This window comes from Cryptotermes secundus, unplaced genomic scaffold (assembly GCF_002891405.2).
Source record: "Cryptotermes secundus unplaced genomic scaffold, Csec_1.0 scaffold1120, whole genome shotgun sequence".
Lineage (NCBI taxonomy): Eukaryota > Metazoa > Arthropoda > Insecta > Blattodea > Kalotermitidae > Cryptotermes > Cryptotermes secundus.
The window spans coordinates 16,337-28,592 of record NW_019729911.1 but is presented as its reverse complement, the minus strand read 5'-3'; the positions used below and the strand labels follow the sequence as shown (position 1 = coordinate 28,592).

The 12,256-nt window shown below is 38.5% G+C and overlaps 1 protein-coding gene and 1 long non-coding RNA gene across 9 annotated transcripts in view; one reads left to right on the top strand and one right to left on the bottom strand.

Annotated features, from left to right (window-relative positions):
• Positions 1–1,919, bottom strand: part of LOC111865834 — a 4,102-nt gene extending 2,183 nt beyond the window's left edge. Inside the window, exons 1-2 of the long non-coding RNA XR_002843050.2 lie at positions 1,827–1,919; positions 1,496–1,749 (exon numbers count right to left, since the gene is read on the bottom strand). This is a non-coding gene — a long non-coding RNA (uncharacterized LOC111865834). The remainder of the gene's footprint in view (positions 1–1,495; positions 1,750–1,826) is intronic.
• Positions 21–12,256, top strand: part of LOC111865832 (glutamate receptor ionotropic, kainate 4) — a 27,425-nt gene continuing 15,189 nt past the window's right edge. For 3 of the 8 annotated variants that reach the window (XM_033751984.1, XM_033751983.1, XM_033751982.1), the window contains exons 1-2: positions 1,951–2,095; positions 6,471–6,585. In XM_033751984.1, the coding sequence (XP_033607875.1) occupies positions 2,038–2,095; positions 6,471–6,585 (173 nt within the window). In that variant the 5' untranslated portion in view covers positions 1,951–2,037. Of the gene's footprint in view, positions 1,407–1,691; positions 1,768–1,950; positions 2,739–4,758; positions 4,942–5,617; positions 5,679–6,470; positions 6,586–12,256 lie in introns of those variants that run through there. The other 5 variants (XM_023854172.2, XM_023854173.2, XM_023854171.2 and 2 more) reach the window with 5 other exon arrangements.

The following is a 12,256-nucleotide window of genomic DNA, read 5'->3' as shown; positions in this document are numbered from 1 at the left end:
GCGAAATATCAGAACAGTGAACGTGCACTAAAGTAAATGTCTCAAGTAGAACTAAAAGGAAAGATTAGTATTTAAGGCTTTGAGTGCAGTAGAGATTTGAATTGTTGCCTTGTGAGTCGTGGTACCAACTAATTCAGTGAACAGAATGCGGTGACACTTAATATTAAACTGCTGGTGCTTACGGTTACCGGTGTGTCTTAAAGGCTTAAAGTAACATCATCCATTTGCTTTCATGCCTTTTTCCATTCAACAGTCATGGATACATATAAATATAATTCAACTGGTTGGATGTTATTAAAAAAGGCAAGATTGTAGACTCTGATTTACACAAACCACTAATAGACTGAGCAAACACAAGCTTCTGGCTTGTATTCAACAGGATTCTGTATCTAATCTCGGTCGGGGCACTGACTATTCGTGGTTTTTCTTAGTCCCATCAAGCAAATTACGGTGTAGTATAGTTGTTGCTCTGTTTAATGAAGCACCACTTCATAAAGATGTATGGGGGAGCGGAGTTGTGACTCCAAATAGATTTAAACTCTGTACTAGATGTAGGTAAGTAACAAGTTCCACGCTCCAGGCATTTGATTCCTGGGAAACAGATCCCGGCACCCACTGAATCAGCGGCTGATTGGGAGCCACAGCCAGTCTCATTGTTGTGGACAAAAGAATTCTTTGTTGCTTCAGGGGAACGAAACCCGATTTTACCGTAGTCCAATCCATAGCATCATTGCTGCATCTACTGAGCTTTACGTGAAAATTAAACTTGAATTGAAACTTATTACGATAAGAGCAAATGCAAATTTAGACAGCGTGATACTTTGGCAATCTGACTGAACTGTGTTCAGTCCGATTGCTGTGTTCACTGAACTGTGGTAAGTTCTCATTAAAACTGGGCTGTTATTATGACGAATGTAACGTTTCATAACCTTTCCCCAATTATTTATTTCTGACCTCATGCATAGCACCATCAGATTCATTTGCAGGATTAAAAACGGAGATCGCTTAAATGTAAATTTTGTGCCATCTTCTGTTCATATTCGCGAACTAGTAAAATACATACATGATTTGAGGTTTTCACGGCGTGAAAGACTGCTTTCTTCAGAGTATAATACATGTCCAAGCATTTAAAGACGACAGCACGCAGTTGTAACGTCGTGGTGGTAACTTGTATATGGTGCAGTGGCCGAGTATGTTTCCTTTCATTTGTTTTCCGTCTAATCGTGTGAAGCTACTGGGGTTCTAGAGTCTAACCGTAAGCAAATTCCAGCAAATAAGGAAACAGAGCTCCCACAATAGCACGTCTGTGAACTGCCAGAAGAACTGTGTCTCAAACTTTGAGGTTACGTCAACATTAGCCATTTTCAGCGTACAATGTGAACCAGTACCGACATATCGGAGATACCGTACGTACACAGAACTCTTCCTCCGTAAGTTTGCCCGCTCAATGTATGTCTTTAACTCGTATTTTTAATAGACAGTAAACATTAATTACCAATACAGTTCCTAGGGCCTGATCCAAATGGCAGACATGTGCAGGCTTTGATGTTTCCTTTATTCTCATCACTAAACCTTTCAGGGTCAAATTTCTCAGGATCGGGGAAGTATTCTGGGTCATGTGGTGGGCATAAATGGGTATGTAGACACCGTCTCCGGGTTTCAGGGTGCAACGTGGTTCAGCGGGCAGTGTATATTGCTTGACGCACCTCCTGTCTACCAACACTGCAGGAGGATACAGACGGAGAATTTCTGTAACATAAACCACAGGTGATAAAACGATATCGCTTCTCAGAAAGGATACACTTTTCAGGATATAATTTACTTACTTTCAATATATCTTTCTAAAATACGTGCCACGTTTATCCGACATTCAACAGAGCACCGGGCATAGCCGTGGCTTTACCAACGCAAAATAAGGATGGGGACATACATTTTACAGCTGAAGATGCATGTCAGAGAGAGGATGCCAAGGTGCTGTAACATTACAACTGCAGTGTTAACATCAATGGAAAGTGACGTCATGAAACCAGAAAGACAATGATTCGGCCAATGATATGCTTCGATACATTTTGCACGTGGAGACAAAAATGGCGAAGTAGGTTGTTGCAGTTGCAGTGATTATAGTCGTGACATTAAGATAGAATTTATATCACATTCTTCCCACAAAGGAATAGTGCAGCTGAGATTCTAACTCATTCTACTAGTGGGCAACAATGATCAACTATAAATACACTTGCTACTATCTCTTAGACACAAACAGAATTACCAGCAGCCAGAAAAATTAATTTCACACAAATAAACTAAAATTACTGCACTATAGTAGAGTTCTGCAGCCTCATGGTGTGAACATTTAAATACTGAGTCACACAGTGCCTATTCAGAAATTAAATATCAACCAAATTAATTACCTAATTACAATGGAATAAGGTGCCAGACTTCCTATAAATTAAATAAAAATGAGGACTCAAAACTAGATTTTCTTAAGATTTGAACATTTTGACCAAAATTTCAATAAGTCTATCATAAATTAACTGTTCTGATGGATATAGTGAGATCAAAGCAAATGTGGCAGAGAGAAGGAATATCTTGTCAACATGTGCAATTTAGATTTTGAAGTTGAAGGCAGCATGTTTGTAAAAAACACCAGTAACCACCTATTAAATTACATGATGTCATAACCCAGAAGAACATAATCTTCATTTTCACTACCATAAAAATACCAAATCTCTTCTAATTTGGTAAGTAATATGTCAAAACTGTCATTTATATTGGAGATACTGCAATATCCTTTGTTCATTTTTTCACAGAGCGATCTGTCTCACTTTCTCTTAAATGGAAATAAATATTCACACTGAGTTGGAACACTGAAAAAATAAATACAGTACAGTCTTCATAATCTGACATATATGGGACCGAAAATGACAGATTACTGGAAAAAGTCAGAACAAATTTATTAAGTTGTACTGCACAACATAGAAGTTTCAGAATTGATTAGTATTTAACAGAAATTATTATCATTTACTTATTTTACACAGAGCCAGAGTAATGTAGTTGGTGAAGCAACTAGCTAGGGATTGGATGACTGAGGGGTCAGAGTTTGAGTCCTGGCAAGGTAAAGAATTTTCTCTTCTCCAAATCATCCAGACTGGCTCTGGGTTCCACCCAACCTCCTATCCAATGGGTACCAGGAACTCTTTCACTGGGGGTAAAGTGGCAGGGGCATGAAGCTGACCACTAACCTCCAGCTAGTTATGAGGTCAAGAAAATGTGGAGCTATACATCAACTCCCCCATATGCCTTCATGGTGTAGTGCTTAATTCCTTGAGCACAGGAACAACTTTACATTTTACTTATTTTACATATATAAATGTGTCCTGTGAACTTTTGTCCATTAATTCAACATTTAGGTCTTCATTTCACTGCCTTTTTACAAAGAAAGTGTCAACAGTTTGCTGTCTCTTGTTTCTAAATGCCTCTCTTAGAACTTTTTATTGCCATCTTTTCAATTTGAGGATGTCTTTAGCTTTCACATTGTTTTCTTCGGCCCATTTATAACATATGTTGAAGGCACTCGTGGCATTGTGTTGCACTCTGTGGATAATCGGTGGAGTACTTGACTCTTGCTTGTTCTCACTGTTATTGTCTTCTAGCACATTGTTGATTATCTCTTCATCTGTCATGATTTGAAGATTTTCCTCCCCACCTCTAGCTAGACAGTTACTTATGTCAGCAATTTTTGGACTTGATGAGCCTTTTTCACACAGTTCAGCTATTGCTTCTTGGAGATCAAAAGTTAGGACTGTACCATAATTTTCCGATTCTTCAGGCCCTGTGAGCCTAATGGTATCAGGGGATAATTGATGTGAATTCCACAACTTTTTCCAAGACAAAATTATGGTTTTAGGAGGTACATTTTGCCATGCATATGTGAGATTCATGAAAACTACATATTTGAGGTTTGTTAATTTCAGACATTGAATGATATCATCATTTTGGCTTATTCCACTGCATAGAAGGCTCTTTTTGTAATGTCACTTCACAAACTGTATAACATTCCAATCCATTGGTTGTAGAAGTGGGGTGCAGTTTGGTGGTAAGAACATTACCAGCCTCTGCTTCCTGTAGGAACCTGCATAAGGTTGCAGATGCCTGTCTGGCACCTGATGTCAGATTACTGGACACGTCAGACTAGCACATGGCTGGATTACCAAGATTGTACTGTATGGTAATTTGAGGTGCATTTTATTGTTCATTTGATAGTCATATCTTAACCACATCCACAATTATTACCCTTATCAATCTATCCATCATTCTAAAATTTTCAGCAAAATGTATATCTGTGGCATTCATTACATGCAACAAAGTTAATCAATCAATATGTTTAATATTGAAGTTGAGCTTATAATTGCTGCCACAGGTAAAGTGGAAAGTTTAGTTTTGGTTACTCTCTGCAGCATAAATAGTAATTACAATTTTTAGTTTTGATTAGTGTTACAAATGGTTTTAAAACTTCTCTGTCAAGTTAGGTCAAAGGAATTAGTGAACCATTTCAAACATGTATTTTCCATGACATTAATATGTGCAGGGGTTACAAATATGTTTGTCTGATGCCAAATTTTTAATAATTTTGATATCTTCTAATTTGTACCATTCTTCTACAGATATTATTGATTTGGTTAATCAAAAAAGCATTTTGGAGGTGAATTCCATGCTTAAACCACTGGTTTCAAATGTTTACTGTTTTCATATGGTATTCCATGAACTCTTCATTACAAAATATTATCGGTAATATGAAGGCTCTAGAAGTCATTGTGTTTAGCAGATACACGGACAAATGCTATGGATTCAGCCTCATACATAGTGGTCCTGATTAATGGTCACCACTACAATGTTTGGTTCCTCCAGGCAAACATTTGGAATGAATGTTAAAGTAGTTCAAAGGTACATTTTTCCTGTCTGTAGCAATTCATGAATCATTTTTACTCCAACATAATCACAACCATAAGCCATATAGCAAATGTGCATGACGTTAGACAACATAAACACATACCAGTATTAGCACAGATTAATGCAACTTCAAGAATTTAATCCTCATTTCACAAACATATGTATTTACCTCAAAATTCTAATTTATATAATTGAGAAAAGGAACCAGTTACTACACATTTGACTACAAAATACAAAACTGTATATTTCATCCAGACAATGAACACTCTTGGTAAGAAATCTGAATTTTATGTCCACTGGACAACCTGAGATGCAAATATCTATAAAGTGAGCTGGATTTTAACGAGTTATTTGGCTTGGATATCTTTTGAACATCCCTGGAATTTTATAACTTATAGTCATGTGGTTTAGCATTTCATGCACTCGTCATTGAGGATTTAACATCAAAGTTATAATAGCAGTGTCAAAATTAGACTTTGGCATTCAGAACTGACTGATACTAGCATTACTGCATATTTTAAACATTAATTCATACAGAGTAGTTCTGCTAATTACTGTACAAAGAACTGTACAAAGACAGGCCACCAAGATAATCATTGCATTTGTGTAACTGGTTCTGTGAGTGAGATACATTTCTAAAGATGTGGAATAGAAATATTTCATTGTTCCACAACAAGTTACAAAACACTACATGTTTGGCTGGAAAGAATATTAACATTATGTCATTTGATGTAAATAACCTTTCTCTGTATATATACTAAAACATTTTGTAAGCATGAGATTTAACAGTATTGTTAAGCAATTTGAGATTATCACAGCAATGAATAGTTATGCATTAACTTGTCACATGTAAGTTATGTAGTAGGTCAGGAACAAGCGAGTGATTTATGTGACAGTGTATCATGTCTGATTTGTAATTACCAGTAATATTTTGATGTGGTTGTGTGAAGTATAGCATATTATATAGAGGAGATGGTTTATGACTGATTATTTTTTGATGTTATTCATGGGAGATGGAACTAAATATTAGCCTCAATGTATCATTTAATAGCACATAGGACTGAAAATGAATATGAGATAAAGCTGGGAAGTTAACAGTAAAGAAACTTATATAACGAAAGATGAGACTCCCCATTCAATTCGCAGTGAGTGTTACACTAATATTTAATATAGTTATACTTTTTTGATGGCGCTTTCAGTAGCTTGGATTACATGGCATTGAAAATATGACGATTAATAAATAATGAACTGGAAAGGGTAGAGAGACACATCTCTTGCTCCTACAGGGAATGAAACCCTGTGTGCCAAGCCCATGGCCCAACTAAGCTATCCCAACTTCCAGAAGAATATCTCCTATGGGCAACCATTCACTAATCTTGGTGGTTAGGTTCTTGAAAACATCACATCATATCAAACATGAAACATGTTTTGGCCTCAGCTTATGCGGCAGTATGTCGTAAAGTTTAACTTCAAACATTCGTTAAGTGACACAATTACACAATAAACATTACATTTCTCATCAGAATGTATTGGAATGTTACAGGCAGATGAAGTTGTGTTCTTCCAGTCTGAAGGAAATGGGATCAGTGGTTATATTGGTGACATTTGGAACACCATGGCAGATGTCTTGAATTTCTCGTAAGTGTAATGATCAAGATTACAATGTGTTATTAAATAAGTCTTTAATCTATAAATAAAAATGTAAATGTTCGTTTGTTCAAAATCTTAAATCCCCGAAAGTTCTTCTTCACCAATTGCTTTGAAATTTTGACACGATGTTGCATTCGAATACGCGCGTGTTTTTATATACCTATTATATAGATGTCACGCCTGTGACATGTAAAAACATACTTCTTTTGAAAAACAGCGCCATCTGTTGGACGTAAAGCAACACACGCTATACTAAATATTTTACGATTCCAATTCAATGTTTTCGATTGCATTGTTAAATTGGATTTTCATAGATTTCGGTTTATTTTCATTTTGATTTAATTATTTCGTGTGACATTGCGTTGGAATTGAGCTGTGTCGCTTACCATAGGGTTCATTTCGTGAGTATACTCGTAGTTTTTTTTTTCTTCTTTCATTGTTTTTAATTTTGTTTTCTTAACTGTTTTCCTTATTTTTCAGTGCAGTTGGCTGTGGAATTGAGCTGTGTCGATTGATCTGCGTCTGAATTGAAATATTTCGTTAGTATTTTTTATTTGTTTGTTCTTTGTTTTCCAGTTCGTATTCTTTCTTTTTTTTAATGTTTTGCAATTTTATATGTTTTTGTTATAACTTTCTTTCTTTCTTTCTTTCTTTCTTTCTTTCTTCTTCTTCTTCTTCTTCAGTGCAATCGATCTGCTTTAGTTCATCAAAATAATGCCTTGCAGAGGATCAAACTTAGGTTGTCGTACTCGCGGAGCGGAAGCAGTGCGACGAGTAATTGCAAATCAAACTGGGGAAGAACGGGCATCAGCGAACGAGCGAAACAGGCAAAGAATGGCTCAAATAGGGCCGAGGAAGCAGCAGAGCGACGTGCAGCCAGACTTGAGGATGCACGGTTGCGAGCACGGCGATCGAGTTCTGCAGCATCAGATCTGCTTCGTTCTCAACAGAATGAACGCGACAGGCTGAGAGTGGCTGAAAGACGTCAACGAGAAACAGCAGATCAGCGTCAAACACGACTCCATGTCCAGCAATCACGCGATTACAATCACCTTGCATTCCGGTACAGCCCAGCTGAAGATTATAGTTTGAGCCGGCATGTTGTCATCGGCACTATGACTGAAGTATGTCCTTATTTCAAGGCTCTGAAATTTAATGGAGAAACGAAAGGAATGTGTTGCGCCGCGGGAAAAATTAAACTGCCTCAACTTGGAGAACCGCCAGAGCCATTAAAAACTTTGTTTGCTGGATATACCGCCAAATCAAAGCATTTCCTATCTAACATCAGGAAATACAACTCGTGCTTCCAAATGATGTCGTTCGGCACAGAAATCATAACAGCACAATTCATACCAACTTTCAAAGTGAAAGGACAAATTTATCATAAAGCGGGCTCCCTGCTTCCGTTCCTAGATGGTCAACATTAATTCCTACAAATGTATTTCGTCGGGGATGGCACTGATGAATTGAATGCACGCTGCAGAATTTCTACCGGCATAAAAAGGTCCATCCAAACTGCAAGAGCTTCTTCACGAGAAAAACAATTTGGTGCGTTTGTTCAAAACAGCAATTGACATGATGCCATCTGATATACACAAGATTGTTATTCATGCTGACAAAACGCCTGCTGGACAACATGTGCGAAGATTCAGTGCTCCAACTATAGATCAAGTGGCAATTGTTATATATTATATATTATTTATTATACTGCAATTGGGTTTTAGCCCGGTGGCAGTCGTACACAATAGGACACAACAGACAAGTAACACAATACACAAAACACAACAATAAGGACATCCTACCACAATGAATACAAACCAAATACGATTAACAACTACAACAATTACAGAGAAATACAAACAACTGCAACAAATACAACAACAATTACAGAGAGAGAGAAGAAAAAAATACAACACCCTAAACACAAACAAAAGGAAACCAACAGTCATGGATGCGTAATGTCATTTACTTCACTTCACTTCACTTCACTTCACTTCACTGCAATTTTTTTCTTTTTAATTATTTCCACCCCAACTTCACTTCGCCTCATTTATCACTTTCCTAACCCTTTGCCTAAAATTGCTTGGTTTACAGGACAGAGTACCTAAAGCATCTGCAGGTAGTTGGTTCCAGAGCTGTATGGTCTTATTTACAAAGGAGTATTTCCTGATATCTGTCCGTTGCTTTCTACTCCTAATTTTCTTGCCATGATCACCCCTGCTCAGATAGCATGGTGTTTCTAATCTGTCACCTATAGCCTTCCAAGCCCGTTCTCCCGTGTATGCTTTGAAGAGAGCACATATGCGAGCTATCTTTCTGTGCTCTGTCAAGGTTTCCCAGTTCGATTCGTTCCTATGGTGTGCAAATTTGGCCGCTTTCTTTTGCACCCGGTCTAACGCATTTATCTGTCCCTCCCTATAAGGATCCCAGCACGCCGCCCCATATTCCAGAATCGGACGCACTAAAGATGTGTATGCTAGACTTTTAGTTTTGCTATTTCCCTTTTTTAGAATACGCATTGTAAAGTGAAGTGCCTTCCAGGCTCTTTTCACAGTCGGAGTCAGTCTTTATAGTCGGAGATCAATTCCAACCTAGAGATATTGTTCTTCATCGGAGAAACGATCAATTGACAAAAGTTGCAGAAACTCATCGATGCTACGATGCCCTGCAATATCCAATCATTTTTTGGGGGGTGGTGCCAATGGATATCACTTCAACGTTAAGATGATAAATCCAGTCAGTGGGGAAGAAACAAATATGAAATGCAGCGCAGTGAACTATTATTCATACCGATTAATGATTGGAGGACTGAAGACAATCACATTTTCAAATGCCGTCAATTGTTTCACCAATACATCGTAGATATGTATGAAAAAATCGAAACAGAACGTTTGATATTCATCCGTTTGAATCAGACCAAGCTTCACTCTGAAGAATACATTCATTTGCGAGATGCAGTTGTAAATGACGGTAATACAACTAACATTGGAAGACTAACCATTTTGCCATCTTCATATACAGGCAGTCCACGTCATATGCATGAGTACGCTCAAGATGCAATTGCATATGTTCGCCACTACGGGCGTCCAGACCTATTCATTACATCACATGCAATCCAGCTTGGGACCATATACAACAGCTCTTACTTCCTGGGCAATCGCCGGTGGATAGGCATGACATCACAGCACGTGTTTTCAGACAGAAGCTGAAATCGCTGATGGATTTCATGGTAAAACATGAAGTGTTTGGGTCTGTGCGCTGCTGGATGTACTCAGTGGAATGGCAAGAAAGAGGATTGCCACACGCACATATACTAATATGGCTGTGTAACAGAATCACTTCCAACGAAATCGACGATGTAACATGCGCAGAAATACCTGATGCCGACATGGATAAGGATTTGCACGAAGTTGTGACAAAAAATATGATACATGGACCTTGCGGTACTCTGAATCCAAATTCACCATGCATGATAGACGGAAAATGCTCTAAGCGATATCCTCGAGCATTACTATCCAACACAGTTACAGGAAACGATGGATATCCTTCATACAGAAGAAGAAGATGGCGGTAAATTAGCAACCACACAAAGGCGAAACGGTGACTTCGAAGTGGATAACCAGTTAGTTCTTCCATATCCGCCTTTGCTATCAAAAACATACAAAGCGCACATAAACGTGGAATACTGTAACTCCGTTAAATCGATCAAATACATTTGTAAGTACGTGAATAAAGGCAGCGACATGGCAGTTTTTGACGTGCAACCAGAAAGGAGTGATAGGAATGCGGTCATACATATCGATGAAATCGCACAGTATCAGGCTGGAAGATACATAAGCAGCAATGAGGCTGTATGGCGAATTCTTTCATTTCCCATACATGAACGAAGTCCAGCTGCTGTTCACTTAGCAGCACATCTAGAAAATGGACAACGCATTTATTTAACAACTGCAAATGTGCAACAAATAGCCCTGAATCCACTGGCTACAACGTAAACTGCTTTCTTCACGTTGTGTCAAAATGACGCGTTTGCGACAACACTGCTGTATTCGGAAGTGCCTACGTATTACACATGGAATGCGAGTAGAAAATCATTTGAATGACGCAAACGAGGAGAGCGAGTCGACCGACAAACTGGCATATTCAAAGAAACTACGATAGGCTGACTGTACACCGTGCATCCCATTCAAGATGAATGCTTCTTTCTTCGCTTGCTGTTGGTAAATGTGCCCGGTCCAACGTCTTTCCAGCAATTGAGAATTGTCAACGGCGTTACACATGACACTTTCCGCAGTACATGTCAAGCTCTGAATTTATTGGAGAACGACGGACACTGGGATGTATGCATTACTGACGCGTGCAACACGTCACATCCACATCAAATTCATGCGTTGTTTGCAATCATATTGACCGCCTGCTCTCCTTCATCTCCAACAGAGTTATGGGAGAAATATAAATCGCACATGGCTGAAGATAATTTCCGTCGAATACGCAAGGAAAATTCCAATATGAACATGGATTTCACAGCAGAAATCTGCAACGAAGCGTTGATAATGATTGAAGATTTGTGCTTAGAAATTACGAACAAAGTTCTCAATCAATTGGGAATGCCATCACCGAATCGATCTGCTGCTGCCTCGTTCAATGTAGAATTGCGTCGTGAACAAAATTACAACACGGGTGATCTTTTGTCATATGTGCAATCAAATATTCCTAAGCTAACGCTTGAGCAAAAAGGCATTTATGATAAAATAATGCAAACTGTCAATAACGGGGTTGCAGAATTCTTCTTCTTAGATGCGCCAGGAGGAACTGGTAAAACGTTCCTAATTGGATTAATTCCGGCAGCAATTTGATCCCAAAATGACATAGCCTTAGCTCTTGCATCGTCCGGAATAGCTGCAACATTGCTACCAGGTGGAAAAACTGCTCATTCCGCTTTGAAATTGCCATTGAACATGCAATTCATTGAAAATCCCACGTGGAACATTTCCAAAGGATCAGGCATGGGAAAGGTATTGCAGAAATGCGATCTTACTGTTTGGGATGAATGCACAATGGCGCACAAAAAATCGCTCGAGGCTCTTCATCAATCATTGCAAGATTTGCGTGGAAACATCAGACCATTTGAGAACGCATTAATATTGCTTGCAGGAGATTTCAGGCAAACATTACCTGTAATTCCTCGATCGACACCAGCGGACGAAATAAATGCTTGCCTGAAATACCCTACTTTGTGGCGACACGTAATGACGTTAAAATTAACTACAAATTTGCGTGTCCAGCTGCAAAACGATCGATCATCTGAGATATTTCTGGAATCAATTTCTGGAAATTGGGAACGGAAAGGTGCCGGTTGAGCTGACCTCAGGACGAATTTCATTGCCTCATAACGTCTGCAATTTAGTGACGTCAAAAGAAGAATTGGTTGAAAAAGTATTTCCCAATATTCAAACCAATTATAAGAATCACGATTGGCTGAGTGAACGAGCTATTCTTGCGGCCAAGAACAAAGACGTCAATGAACTTAACAATATCATTCAGTCTAACATTCAATGCGAGGCAGTCACATACAAGTCCGTCGACACTGTTGTGGATGCAGATGAAGTGGTTAATTATCCAACATAATTTTTTAATTCACTCGATCTGCCAGGGATGC